At 39.8% G+C, this 15,716-nt stretch overlaps 1 protein-coding gene across 18 annotated transcripts in view; it reads right to left on the minus strand.

The window, feature by feature from the left end:
- Positions 1-11,351, minus strand: part of tnika (TRAF2 and NCK interacting kinase a) — a 162,714-nt gene extending 151,363 nt beyond the window's left edge. For 11 of the 18 annotated variants that reach the window (XM_057860014.1, XM_057860013.1, XM_057860006.1 and 8 more), the window contains exon 1: positions 10,992-11,349. In XM_057860014.1, the coding sequence (XP_057715997.1) occupies positions 10,992-11,048 (57 nt within the window). In that variant the 5' untranslated portion in view covers positions 11,049-11,349. Of the gene's footprint in view, positions 1-10,991 lie in introns of all 18 variants that reach the window. The other 7 variants (XM_057860001.1, XM_057860000.1, XM_057859999.1 and 4 more) reach the window with 2 other exon arrangements.
- Positions 11,352-15,716: the final 4,365 nt, after the last annotated feature.

Consider the following 15,716-nt stretch of genomic DNA (forward strand, 5'->3'; position numbering starts at 1 on the left):
ATAGCTTTAATGTGGTTTTGTCTGTGTGGGGGGTGCTGTCTATATCAAAAATGCTCTGGGAAAAAAAAAACTGAAACCTTGAAGTAAACACTTGTGTTGAGTATTTATGTTAAAGTGGCCATTAACAATAAGTTGTCCGTTTGTAGTGTACTGTTCAAGCTGTAAGTCATTTGTGTTACAATGACATGTTTGCACAGTCGTCGTCTTGATTTTTATAATGTTTTAAATTGTTCATGACAAGTCATACAAGCGGTTATAAATGTTCATACTTGAATTCTTATTGTTTACAAGGAATTTTTATATACTTAATGTTTAGACTGCATGCACGATTGTTAAATTGAAAGCTGGTTAAAAAATCAACGAGAAACTGTTAATTTGTATTGCACATTGATTCAGATTTTCAAATTATATACAGTAACAGTCCGCTTGGGAAAATATAGCGTCATTTATCGTTATCGAGGTAAATCTGCTCAATTTACTGTGATACGTACTTAAGGCCATATCGCCCAGCCCTACATACAGTGCCTTGCAAAAGTATTCGGCCCCCTTGAACCTTGCAACCTTTCGCCACATTTCAGGCTTCAAACATAAAGATTTAAAATTTTAATTTTTTGTCAAGAATCAACAACAAGTGGGACACAATCGTGAAGTGGAACAAAATGTATTGGATAATTTAAACTTTTTTAACAAATAAAAAACTGAAAAGTGGGGCGTGCAATATTATTCGGCCCCCTTGCGTTAATACTTTGTAGCGCCACCTTTTGCTCCAATTACAGCTGCAAGTCGCTTGGGGTATGTTTCTATCAGTTTTCCACATCGAGAGACTGACATTCTTGCCCATTCTTCCTTGCAAAACAGCTCGAGCTCAGTGAGGTTGGATGGAGAGTGTTTGTGAACAGCAGTCTTCAGCTCTTTCCACAGATTCTCCATTGGATTCAGGTCTGGACTTTGACTTGGCCATTCTAACACCTGGATACGTTTATTTTTGAACCATTCCATTGTAGATTTGGCTTTATGTTTTGGATCATTGTCCTGTTGGAAGATAAATCTCCGTCCCAGTCTCAGGTCTTGTGCAGATACCAACAGTTTTTCTTCCAGAATGTTCCTGTATTTGGCTGCATACATCTTCCCGTCAATTTTAACCATCTTCCCTGTCCCTGCTGAAGAAAAGCAGGCCCAAACCATGATGCTGCCACCACCATGTTTGACAGTGGGGATGGTGTGTTCAGGGTGATGAGCTGTGTTGCTTTTACGCCAAACATATCGTTTTGCATTGTGGCCAAAAAGTTCAATTTTGGTTTCATCTGACCAGAGCACCTTCTTCCACATGTTTGATGTGTCTCCCAGGTGGCTTGTGGCAAACTTTAAACGAGACTTTTTATGGATATCTTTGAGAAATGGCTTTCTTCTTGCCACTCTTCCATAAAGGCCAGATTTGTGCAGTGTACGACTGATTGTTGTCCTATGGACAGACTCTCCCACCTCAGCTGTAGATCTCTGCAGTTCATCCAGAGTGATCATGGGCCTCTTGGCTGCATCTCTGATCAGTTTTCTCCTTGTTTGAGAAGAAAGTTTGGAAGGACGGCCGGGTCTTGGTAGAGTCTGATGCTCCTTCCATTTCAATATGATGGCTTGCACAGTGCTCCTTGAGATGTTTAAAGCTTGGGAAATCTTTTTGTATCCAAATCCGGCTTTAAACTTCTCCACAACAGTATCTCGGACCTGCCTGGTGTGTTCCTTGGTTTTCATAATGCTCTCTGCACTTTAAACAGAACCCTGAGACTATCACAGAGCAGGTGCATTTACACGGAGACTTGATTACACACAGGTGGATTCTATTTATCATCATCGGTCATTTAGGACAACATTGGATCATTCAGAGATCCTCACTGAACTTCTGGAGTGAGTTTGCTGCACTGAAAGTAAAGGGGCCGAATAATATTGCACGCCCCAATTTTCAGTTTTTTATTTGTTAAAAAAGTTTAAATTATCCAATAAATGTTGTTCCACTTCAAGATTGTGTCCCACTTGTTGTTGATTCTTGACAAAAAAATTAAATTTGGTATCTTTATGTTTGAAGCCTGAAATGTGGCGAAAGGTTGCAAGATTCAAGGGGGCCGAATACTTTTGCAAGGCACTGTATGTACATATGTTGTTTTTCACGGACATGCCAGCAAACCCCATTGACTCGCGCTAGCTAAGCCACTCCGGAGCCCTGAAACTAACAAATAACAAACTGCACAGAATTTGTTGAAACCAGCTCCACCGACTAATTAAGCCCCCGCTAACTCGAAGATTAAGCCTTATGTCAAAAATTCTGACCTTTGCCTTTAAGAGGCTCAAAAAAAGAGGATTTGGACAATTTTTAGGGTCAGCAATCCCTTCAAATGATATATCGACTATCAAAATAGCTGTGAATCAATTTATTAACAGAGTAGTTGGTCAATTAGTCATGGCAGCACTCGTCGTGAATCTTGGGTAATTAAACTTCACATGTGGGCCAAGCGGGCTAACCGGACTCAAATAGATAGATGGAAATGATGGAAACGAGTGCAACAACCATCCTGGATAGCTCATTGGCTGCGATAGAAGTTCAATCCATTTCGACAGTGAGACCCAATCGAAACGGATTGGACGTCTATCGCCGTCAGTGGCAGCCAATGAGATGTTTATGCTGATCCTGAGTGTTGGGAAGAGGGGTTAGAAATAGGTCAAGTGGAGATGGGATGGCTGAGTGAAGAGGAGGGAGGACAGACTTCCATACAGTATATAGACAAATCATGAATAAGCCTTGTGTAAGCCCCTGGGCACTGACGTGGCCCCGTTACCATGGCGTCTGCAGTGCAAGGGGCCGAGGAATGCGGCCGCGGTGGGCAGCGGGCATTGAGCGGGTGACTTGGAAGGGGCGGGGGGTTCATTTGACAAGTGTTTGCCTTGGACTACTTTAGTCGCTGGTCACATCATCACCTATACGTGAGAACAATGAACTCATCGTGTTGATAATAGCACGCAGTGGCAAATAGGAACGTGGACCAATCACAGTGCAATGTACAGAAGCACCATGAAATGCAAGTTTCATGAACTGATATGTCGACAACTTTACGCCTTTATAGTAAAAAAAATATATATTTTATTTATTCATCTATTCAATTATTTTATTCTTTTTTTTAACTCATTTGCTCCCAAAATTGTATAAATATGTTACATTTTTAATTGTTTCAGTGTCCCAAAGACTTATTTAGACGTCTTTTACGTTTTTTTTCCACAAGACAACATCTCTGGATTCTGAATCAACTTAGCTCCAAAGCACAACGCTGAAAATCCATTTTAAAGCAATAAAACTGGCCACTGGAGGGCAGTAGCTTATTTGGTAAGACCCACAACCCGATTCAACGGAACAAACGGCTGGCCGCACGGCCGGGGCACCGGCAGAAGACGACCGAATGGACGTCCAGGATGCCAGGCAGCGGACAACCGAGCAGAACAACCGGGAGGACGCCCGGAATCCCAGGCGCTAGACGACCGAGCAGAACGATCGGGACCACCAGTGCAGCGGACGATGCCATTGAGTCCGTGCTGCTCGCTGAGCAGAGACAGGCGGCAATTAGGAAAAAGTTTACCCCGGCTGTCGCAGCCTCAACAGCGTCATCTCTCAGTTAGGTATGTGTAAATAAATTGTTACTTTGCTATCAAAAGCTCTATTTGTCTTGTTGTTTATGTTATTTTGTAAAAGGAAAACATTATTCAGATGTTTGGGATGTAACTAAAGCAAAAAATAGATGTGTTCAAGTCAAAGTTATGTTTGAAATGTATGCTTTCACAAAATGCTCAATTTCTCTGTTTTTCATCAGAAATTGGAAAATTGCTCAAACTAAGCTATTTTGTAATGCTGATTTCTAAACAATGGAAAAAGATATGAACTATTTTTTTTCCCGGCTGAAAGAAGAGAGTCTAATCTTTCTTTTGGTGGGTTCCATGTTTATATAGCAATAGAACAGAATTTTCTGTGGGCCTTGCAAAATCAGTCAAAATCCAGTAAAACGGCCGGGAGCGAAGGGGGTAGCACCGGTGAAAATGGCTGGGAGTGAATATGAGTTAACTAGAAATATTCTGATTTCCTAATAGTCCTCGATGAAAGCAATCAATTGAAATTAGACATTTGAAAACATCTGTGATTACCCGACGAATAGCAAAAATAATCAGCAATTACTCGACTATCAAAATATTAAATCGGTGAATCGTCGCTGGCCACATCGCAACACTTGAGTGTTGTAATATTCAAGGTTGGTGTTGATCTTAAGACTACATGTTGTGCGTGCTACATGCCACATTAGAACTTGCATACATTAAAGAAACGGTCACAAATGAAAATCACTAAGACATCAATGACAAAAACCCACTAGTACCGCTTGCTGGATTTCTTTGCATCATTGTGCACAGACATAAAAACTACACAACCAACCCCCTACTCGACACAACCAAATCCCCCTCCCAACCCTCGGCAGACCCAGCTGACCTACTTCCTGTCTAGTCAGTGTATGACTGTACACTCATCTGACAGTGTGTCTACGAGTGGGGGGGTTGTTGTTATTTGTGTTTAAAAAGCCAGCATATGCATCAGGGCCGAGCCTGTAAATGAGCATGTTTCAGTTCCATTGACACTAATAGATGTCCAATACATTTGGAAAGGGGGGAGCTAACAACAAATGACGAGTCAAAATAGATTGGATGTCAATCACCATCAATGGCAGCCAATGTGTTAATCATTTGCAATGAAAACAAATAAATAAAAAATAAAGTATTTCAAAGTATGACCTCGTCAAACCAAACCCTCAAAAAAAATGGACAGTGATCTCCATCCTTACAGTGCAGTGATAGGTAATTACCGCATTTCTTGGACTATAAGTCACACCTGAGTATAAGTCGCACCAGCCAAAAAATGCGCAACGAAAAGGAAAAAAGATATATACAAGTCGCACCGGAGTATAAGTCGCATTTTGGAGGGAAATTTATTTGATAGAATCCAGCACCAAGAAAAGACATGTCATCTTGAAAGGCAATTTAAAATTTAAAAAAAACGTATTGGCCCGAATATAAGACGGCCCTGATTATAAGACGACCCCCTCTTTTTCAAGACTCAAGTTTGAAAAAAGACTATGAACACCAAATTATTTTTTATACAGAAAATAATTACAGTACATATGAAACAAATGATTATTACAATATATTTGAGACAAAAAGCATGTTATTTTGCCTCATTCAAATCTAAATATCTGAACATTTAAATGTGTAAACTAAAGTGCAATCACATTTGTAAATGAATGGCTTCTGGTTTTTGAAATGTAAATAAACCTATCTATTGAGATAAAGCAACAAAATTGCAATAACTGCATTAATCATCAAAGTGAAGTCTAACTGTAACTGTAGTCTTGAAACAAATCTGAATAAGGAAAAACTGCAAATACAATAATGCAAACTGGTTAAACTTGAGAGTAGCCGTGATCTGTCATGACAGAACATCGCTTCAATGATATCTGGCGCCATCTAGCGTCGTGAATGGGTATAATGTTTAGACCGCGAATATAAAATGACCTCGACTTTTTCAGTCTTATTTCAATGCAAAAAACAATGTCTTTTATTCGGGCCAATATGGTACAATCGAGAACAACAGGCTGAATAAGTGTACGGTATGCTAATATTACATGACGCATAAACAACGAACTGAGAACCTGCCTGGCATGATAACGTAACATAGTTTTAAAGTTAGAGTTATTCAGATAACTATAGACCCTACCCACCGACGTCACAAAATCACGTGCTCGCTGTATGGTTCCGCCCACTTGTCCGTCATTTTGTGTCTGTATTATCAATGGTCTCAATTGATCGAGCAATTTATAATGCATTTCATGGAAGACCCGGTGCTTTCGGATGCCGTAAACTCACTTGATGCGTTGCATAAAAGGCGTTATGTGGAACAGCTTCAGTTTATCCATTCGCCAGATCCATATTTGATGCCTAAATCGATGTTTTTCGACCTGCTGTCTCCGCCGTATTTGCCTGACATCTGCTAGCTACCCTGAACTGTACAACTATCTTGTCCACACAAAATCAGCCTATTCTCACGAAAGTTTGAAAAACTTTAAGAGCTTGGAGGCTTATAAATACTTCGTTGCTGGTTGGGTGAAACAGGTCCTCGTCCACGAAAATTCGGCAGGAATCTATCTTGTGCTTGGAAAGGTGAGTTACGAAATTTTCAATTCAAAATCTTTTGTTATTGCTAACATCCACTGTCAAGTCTAATGTATTTTATGTCGTTTGTCAATGGAGTTGTTTATATGGTTTAGCGATAGCACTCTCACTACATACATACGTGTATGTTGTCGGCGATTAGCCTAGCAATGATCTTAATTGTGGTTGTCAGCCCAAAACCCTCTAAATATATATTAAATGCATCTTACCAGATATAAAATGACTACTACATAATCTGTGGTAATCGTTTGGAGCCCAGTTTTCTCGTTGAATTGCAGCAGCCCAGCTCGCTCTCTTCTCTCCGGGTCTCTCGGAATCCGGTAGAACTTCAAGTCTCTCCGTCTATCTTCTCTGTTATTGCAACCGACCGCCACACACGCCTTCACCATTTTGATTATTAATGTTAACGAGCAGAAAAACACATCGTAAATAGGAGGAATGTACGTAGCCGTAACAGGGAAACATGATGTGTTGACGGACAATTGGGCGGCACCAGTCAGGAGGAAGGAGTTGTGACGTCACGTGGGTGGGGTCTATAGCATACAGAACATGCTAACAACCAACAATGATATAATTATGTGTTGTCAATTTCACACATACGTCGCTCTGGAGTATAAGACTCACACTCTGCCAAACAATGAAAAAAATGGTAAATGGTGTTATACTTATATAGCGCTTTTCCACCTTTCAAGGCGCTCAAAGCGCTTTACACTATCATGCCATCCACCTACTGGTGACGCAGCACCAGGAGCAATGTGGGGTTCAGTGTCTTGCTCAAGGACACTAAGACGAGTTCATCAGGGCGGAGAATTGAACCCACAAACTCTGGGTTGGGGGACAACTACTCTACCACTGAGCCACGCCTCCACCAAAAACTGACTTATAGTCCAAAAATATGGTAATCACCTATAATTTAGCAATTAGTTGACTTACACCTAGTCATATATATATAGGACTGCAACGATTAATCGATTAACTCTAGTAATTCCTGCGATTGGCTGGCAACCAATTCAGGATGTACCACGCCTACTGCCCGTCGTTAGCTGGGATAGGCTCCAGCACCTCCGCGACCCTCATTTTGATAGTGTTTGCATTCATTTTATATATTTGGGTGGATACACTGCCCTTTAGTGGCAACAGTCAATATTACATAACTCATTTCACATGGCTGAATCCAGCTGTTCCCTGTTAAGACCAACATGAGCAAAGTTTTTGTCTGAGCTAATGTTTTCAAATGCATTTGTAATTTAGTTTATAGGTATATTTAGACATTTTTCATGGGAATATGTGTTTGAACCATTTGTTAAGAGCAAAAAAAAAATGTTAGCATTTTATAGCATTTAAGCTAACGGCATTTAAGCTAACGAACTTGTGCTATGTAAGTTAGCTAATTGTTCTTTGGTTGTACTTAAATCCTCATTTATTTATTTTTTTATACCATTTGAGGCTCAGCTCAGGTATTTTAATTTTTTTATGCTCCTTATCCGATTAATTGATTATTCAAACTAACTACTTCATCAAATAACCGACTACTAAAATAATCAATAGCTGCAGCCCTACATATATGTTACGTTACTTACGTTTATAACAGTCTGACCTTTACACTTTCGCTGGAAATGTGCATTGGGATTAAAAGCGATACGCTGAGAAAAGTTGGACGATTAATATTATGTAACGATCATTGTTTTTCAAAGCAAAAACCTGTTTGCAGATATCCAATTTTGATTACTTACACAGATCATCATCTGATTTCATCAAGGACAACAGAAATTGGAGAATATTTAATGATTTTTTTTTTTTTTTAATTAGAGGATATTTAGAGTGTTTTTAATTTTTGGGATTTTTAAATGTAAAAATAATAAGTATTAACACACTCCAAAAATGGGGATTCAGACATTTTTAAATCAAGTATGTCTCTGAACAATTTATCTCCTGTCAAAAAACTTGCAAATTAATTTTATAATCAATGAGTTGTTGATTTGTCATGGCAGCCCTACTTGGGATACGAGTATAGAATTTAAAGTCTGAATCCCACCCCTCCCCCAAACATACACGCCACATATTTATTTTGGGGGAGAGATTACCGTAATTTCTATTCATTTATGGCTGCCATCGACGAAGAAGAAAATAGTCGCTGTCAGTCCTCCCAATCAAAATTTATTGGACGTCTAGCGGCGTCAATGGCACTGAACCATGAGCACTGACGGTCAGTCCTCCCAGTTTAAATGAATTGGATATCTTTGTTATTGGCAGTCAATGAGTTACTTGAATTACGAAGGATGACTTAAGACTAAGGGTGTAACGGTAGATGTAAAAGTATTGAACAGTTTCGGTACGAGGTGGTCGGTTCGGAACGGACGCGTACCGAACGAGTTTCTAACGTAATATAACCCTTACTTTTCGAGGCTGTGAGTCGATCGGGTTACAGTTTCTTTGTGTAGATTAAATTTACTCCGTCTTCTCTACGATAATGAGGACCAACACCGTAGGACAGTATAACCCAGACACGTCAATGGCGCGACAACGTGGCCGCCGTGAGAACGCAGTGAAACGCGGGCATTAGAGTCAGTCAGCCAATGCACACCAGTCGCATTGCAGCCGTGTGTAAGACGCGTCCCAGAAGAGGCTCAACGTGACATACGCGAAAATTACAGCAGAGTTTATTATTTGACGTGAGACGCGGCCCTCCTGCGTCAATACTACTACCGGTAGCTAGGATCGGGCAGACCGGAAGTCATTTGTGTAAAAATACGGTGGATCCGGTCGATTTTCAAACTAATATGCAATCGTAACCTACTTTTTGAGTCCATCAGATCTCTCGAGTGGTAGATCGGGGCACTGTTGACTTGTCTTTGTTGATTTACTGCTGTCTTCTCTGCTATAATAATAACCAACACGGCCCCCTGTTCAATACAAAACCCTAAACTAATATTCACATAGGAACATTAAAATAAACAATATTAATGAATACCACATCACATTTGTAAAATATAAACACATTATAAAATAAATAATAGCCCATTTAAATAAAATAAATTGAAATGAGCTAAAACACCTGAAATTAAATAATAAGAATTATACACAAATCCTGCTTACTAGGGTTGTTCCGATCATGTTTTTTTGCTTCCGATCCCGATCGTTTTAGTTTGAGTATCTGCCGATCCCGATATGTCCCGATCCGATTGCTTTTTTTTTTTTTGCTCCCGATTCAATACCAATCATTCCTGATCATTTTTCCCGATCATATACATTTTGGCAATGCATTGAGAAAAAAATGAATAAAACTCGGACGAATATATACATTCAACATAAAGTACATAAGTACTGTATTTGTTTATTATGACAATAAATCTTCAAGATGGCATTTACATTATTAACATTCTTTCTGTGAGAGGGATCCACGGATAAAAAGACTTGTAATTCTTAAAGGATAAATGTGACTTTGTATATTGTGACTAAATATTGCCATCTAGTGTATTTGTTGAGCTTTCAGTAAATGATACTGTCATTTAACTTCTGCCCAAATGCATGATGGGAAGTGCAACCATGACTGTGCGTAGTGGTACCAGTTGATATATCTTCTCTGCGTTGGGAAATAACATAGGGTGAAAAAGATCAACTACTACCTTTCTTCCCCACATTGCTTCCCACGATATTTCTAATTGTTGAGAGGGGGATTGTAAGGCTTTAGCCAATTAAAAAAAGGCTTCAAAGGCTGCCAAAATCCTCTCTACTCCTTTCACGTTGCCTTTTAGCTCTATGTATACGTAAAACGGCGCCATTATAGATTGAACGCGACAATGCATGAGTAGGTAGTGCAGCGCATACGTTAAATATTTTAATATTATTACCGCTGTTAACGCGATAAATTTGATAGCCCTACTTTAAGCCAAAACTAAAGACTCTGGATGAGTGTAAGACATTTTGTCTGTAACGTGAGATACAAGTAGAAAACAATTTAATTATAAAAAATATATATACAGTACGTATATTAAAAAAGGCATGTCCGATATTTTTTTGCCGATTCCGATACTTTGAAAATGACGTGATCGGGACATCTTTACTGCTTACACAATTAAATTTATTAATTTCTATGTGGCGCTTTAACTTGAGAAAATCCATCAATAAAGCTATTGAAAACCGTTCATAAGAAAAAAAAATGTTTCATTGAGGCATTTCATTTGTAAAATACGGGATTGCTTTTCTCTTTAGCACAGGACTTCTTTTTTCTCCTTTCTTTCAGAAAGAAAGCTGACCAATACGCGGGGTCTGAAAGGCAACTTGTTGTTGGATTATCTTTCAATACCCGCTACTTTTTGAGCAGAATTCTAGCTTTGTATAAGCTAATGTTCCTATTGTTGAAAGCACAAAAGTGTGTAATAAACAACTAGCATATTTATATTTTGCATTTTGTTTTCTTACTGTACCGAAAATGAACCGAACCGTGACCTCAAAACCGAGGTACGTACCGAACCGACATTTTTGTGTACCGTTACACCCCTACTTGAGACACAAGTGCTTTGAGTTATGAGCATGGCCAGAGGACGTATTTAAAATTCAATGACTGGAACTACTGCACAGAAAAGGAATTGTGGGAAATTTGCATTTTGGGGACGTTTATACAGAAAATCAGGCTAAACACACACATATTTGCATATTACACTACATTTCCTTATGGCACCTGCTGTTCCAGTGTAAGGTGCACCCAAGTAGTAAGTGGAACGTAACAGAATGTGGCTCACCCTCAAAGCAGACAGGTCGATTTCATCCAGACTCCGAGCCGGGGAGTCACTCGCCATGACGTGAGGGCTCAAGTCATACACACCTCAAAAAAATATCCTTAAAAAATAGCTCTTAATGTCCAAGGTAATGCTGGTGGTCCTGGCTTTTGAACTGTCTCCCAACCGTGTGTGAGTCGCCTCCGGTTAAAGCAAAGGGACAACGACGGCGACCGCTTCCCGGTGCATTTCGGTGGGACGGAGGCAAGAGCGAACCCGGATGAGTTGCCTCGTGGGTCGGTGTTGAACCTGACTGTGAGTCGCCACCGCCGCCACCGTGTGCGGTGACAGACATCCAGCGGATGAAGTGCGGAAAGGGAGGGGCTTGAAGGGGCGGAGCCAGGCAGGCCGTGCAGCAGGGGACTCCTTCCTATGGGAAATATTTGTTTTGCGTTTAAAAAAAAAAAATACATTTAAAAAAAACTTTTACATTATTAGTTTTGTTTTTTACCTTCATTAAAATGTTGAAAATAAGTTGCAAAAAAAAAAAAAATTTTTTTTCAATTTAATAAGGGCTGTCAAACGATTAAAAATTTTAATCGAGTTAATTACAGCTTAAAATTAATTAATCGTAATTAATCGCAATTCAAACCATCTATAAAATATGCCATATTTTTCTGTGAATTATTGTTGGAATGGAAAGATAAGACACAAGACGGATATATACATTCAATATATGGTACATAAGTACTGTATTAGTTTATTATAACAATAAATCAACAAGATGGCATTAACTTTATTAACATTCTGTTAAAGCGATCAATGGAGAGAAAGACTTGTACTTCTTAAAAGATAATTTTAGTACAAGTTATAGAAATTTTATATTTAAACCCCTCTTAATTGTTAAAGCGATCCATGGATAGAAAGACTTGTTGTTCTTAAAAGATATATGTTAGTACAAGTTATAGAAATTTTATATTAAAACCCCTCTTAATGTTTTCGTTTTAATAAAATTTGTAAAATTTTCAATCAAAAAATAAACTAGTAGCCCGCCATTGTTGATTACTAACACAATGCTCATGGGTGCTGAAGCCTATAAAATCAGTCGCACCCAAGCGCCAGCAGAGGGCGGCAAAACTCCATAAAACACAATTAACAAGTGGGCATTTCACTGTACTGACATTTAAATCTGTCTGAGCGGGACATGTGTGTTAATTGCGTCAAATATTTTAACGTGATTAATTAAAAAAATTAATTACCGCCCATTAACGCGATAATTTTGACAGCCCTAAAAAAGATACATTTTAAAATGTGCCTTTTTACCCGAAATTTCAGTTGCGCACCCTGTTATTCAGGGTCTTTACGAGAGCGCCCCTCCCACCCAGTCTGCCTCTGCTCCTTGCATGTGTAACGGGTACACGCAGGTCTGTTGGCTCAAGCTTTATCGCGCAGTGGTAAGCGTCCCGAGCTGCTGAGTGGAAGCATCATGCGGGCGCAGGTTCGCGTCCCAGCCTGGTCAGAGGTGGGAGCGGACGCGGCGCAGCGCTGACACACCGGTTACATTGGTGCCGTGACCCGGATCGGCAGCAAAGGTTGAGTGTAACGGGTACACACAGGCCCAGTGTGGAGTGTGGAACCCTCCCTGCCGTTTCCTTCATGTAGAGACGCTGGCGGCTGTGCCATTGGTTTGAGCTTTATAGCGCTGTGGTTAACGTCCCTACCTGCCGAGTGGAAGCATCGTGCGCACATGAGTTCATGTCCAACGGAACGCGGGGCGCTGACACCGGTTACATATGCTAACAGAGAGACATGCTGTAACTAGCCATAGAAACACAGGCGCGCGCTAAATGAATGACGGCAGCTCCTCCATCAAAAAAATCTTAGCCTTTCCAGCCAGCGTGGACAGATAAGTGGGGCCTTGTGCAGAAAAATGACCGTGCCGTTTGTTCATGATGCCTCGAGAGCGTGGTGTGTCGCACAACAAGTGTCGTGACGAGACAAAACATGAAAATTAATTCAAGTATGAGTCTGACAAGGCGGAGACATTAAAATGAGCTGTGTCCAGGTAACGCAAACAAACACAAGCCCTGGAAACCTCTGTCGTTGCTAAAAACACCACCACCGAAGCAAGCTATCATTTTGCTCACTGCATTGCAAAGCACGGAAAACCGTTTGCCGATGGCGAATCAAATGCCACATTTACATGAAGCCAAATATTCCAATTACAATCGGAATATTTGTTCAAACCAAATAAATGTGTTCCATATAAACACCTCATTCGGAATGAACAGGCCCAAACCGAATGGAATTTCATTCCGATTCACAGGGGTGGAATATTCCTTTTCCCAAACCGATTAGAAGTAAAATTATATCATGTAAACAGGGAAGCGGAATGGTGTCTGGTTGCGTTCTTTCTGCGCATGCTCCGTACTGACGTGGTGACGTCACTTGGTGACGTAAGTAACGTCACTTGCAACATGGCTTCCAAGCACACGCACAGCGCACCCACACAACTTTTTAAATGAACGGCGTATCATTCTGAAGTATTGTTTCCACTCAAAAAGTTAAAACAGCAGCTGATCTGACGATCGATCTCCATGTTTTGCAACGTGACGCTTTGTTTTGATTAATCTGCGCATGTCAGACGGCAGTTGTCAAACGTCCTTTCGGAATAAAGGCAGTCACATGTAAACGCTGGATCGGAATAGATGAAGTGACATGTAAACAGCTGATGCGAAATTTCCATTCGGAATGATTTGAATCGGTATGAATAAAAGTCAGCATGTAAACGTGGCTAAAGAGGCAATCTTGTCGAGCTCAGAGGTTTTGTTTGATGGCTTGCCTAACAAAGAGACAATCAAAAAAAGAATAAAAGACATCCCTGTGTCAGCCAGAACTGTTGAACAATGAGTGAAGGAGCTGGCAGAAAGCGTGAGCACAGGGCCAGGGATCAAATTAAGGTAGGCATCTTTTATATTTGTAACATAAAATCTAAGCTTGTGCATATAATGAACTGTTTAAATTGCTAGGAAACAAGACAAAATTTAAGAGTCGGCTGTTCTGACTTTGTAGGTTAAAACAACCCGCTCTGTACTGTATTTTCTACAATATGGATTTATTTTTAGTAGGGCTGTCAAAATTATCCCGTTAACGGGCGGTAATTAATTTTTTAAAATTAATCACGTTACAATATTTGACGCATTTAACGCACATGCCCTGCTCAAACAGATTAAAATGACAGCACAGTGTAATGTCCATATGTTGCTTGTGTTTTTCGGTGTTTTGTCGCCCTCTGCTGGCGCTTGGGTGCGACTGATTTTATGGGTTTCAGCACCACATGAGTATTGTGTAATTATTGACATCAACAATGGAGCGCTAGTTTATTTTTTGATTACAAATTTTATTAAAACGAAAGCATTAAGAGGGATTTTAATATAAAATTTCTATAACTTGTACTAACATTTATCTTTTAAGAACTACAAGTCTTTCTATCCATGGATCGCTTTAATAATGTTAATGCCATCTTGTTGATTTATTGTTATAATAAACAAATACAGTACTTATGTACCGTATGTTGAATGTATAAAGCCGTGTTGTGGCTTATCTTTCCATTCCGACAATAATTTACAGAAAAAATGGCATATTTTATAGATGTTTGAATTGCGATTAATTACGATTAATTCATTTTTAAGCTGTAATTAACTCGATTAAAAAATTTTAATCGTTTCACAGCCCTAATTTTTAGTTAATTGAAAAAGAAGAATGGTAGTTACACGATTTCACTGTATGTCCTTGTTGTTTTCTTTGGAGTAAAATTTCAGCTCTGTTGGCTATAAAATCTTAATCTTGGTGTGGCACACTGATTGACCAGAAAATTTGAAAGTGACCCCTGCTCTATACCATATTTTTATAACATTTGTGATAATATGTCGACTGACAACTAGTTGAATGACACCTCTTTTATATATTGAGGGGGTCTGTATCGCTTTCACCGGCACTAAATAACTTTGAGGAGGGTGGCAGGAACCCTGTCACACACAAAACAAAACAAAATACAAAAGTGCTGACTGCTTTAGGGCATACGATACATCACATCCCCCTTTCCCCATTCATTATGAAGACAGAAGTCGATGCGAATGTTTTCGCGCAAATTCTGCAAACAAGACAGAGCAGCAAAAGCAAGGGCGTAGGTTTGGTCTCAACATTGGTAGGGACAATGTAACAGCATAAACTGCATGTACATTTTTTGCTCGGGATGGAACATAAATAAGACCAAACAGATTTGGTGAACGGAGGTCAGGGCTACATTTCTCATGAATATGACAGTATGTTAACAGTAGAAAACAGAAACAGGAGGACACTTATCTCTAATCTGCTTCCTACTCGAGTTTTTCAGGTTAGCAAGTGCACACAGTTTAATGTTATCCTAACTCTGATGCAGGTCGGACTTTCAGTAGCAAAAATAGTGGTGTGTTTCCCACCTCCACAACATTGGCGTACTTTTAAATTCCTTAAAGTGGCTGCTGCTGGCCGAAAAAAAAACATACAATTTCCCTCTTCTTTGGAGGAGGCGGAGGAGGCGCATGCTGTCGACATAGGGGCTGTGCAAGTGTGAGCGTGTATGTGTGTTGGGGGCAGGTGAAGTCATCAGCCAATCAAACGTGTGTTTGAAGGGGGGAAAAAAATGGACCAGGGTAAATTTAAGTTTTAACATAATGAAAATAATTCACCTAATAATGGTAGGGTCAA

This window comes from Corythoichthys intestinalis, chromosome 15 (genome assembly GCF_030265065.1).
Source record: "Corythoichthys intestinalis isolate RoL2023-P3 chromosome 15, ASM3026506v1, whole genome shotgun sequence".
Taxonomy (NCBI): domain Eukaryota; kingdom Metazoa; phylum Chordata; class Actinopteri; order Syngnathiformes; family Syngnathidae; genus Corythoichthys; species Corythoichthys intestinalis.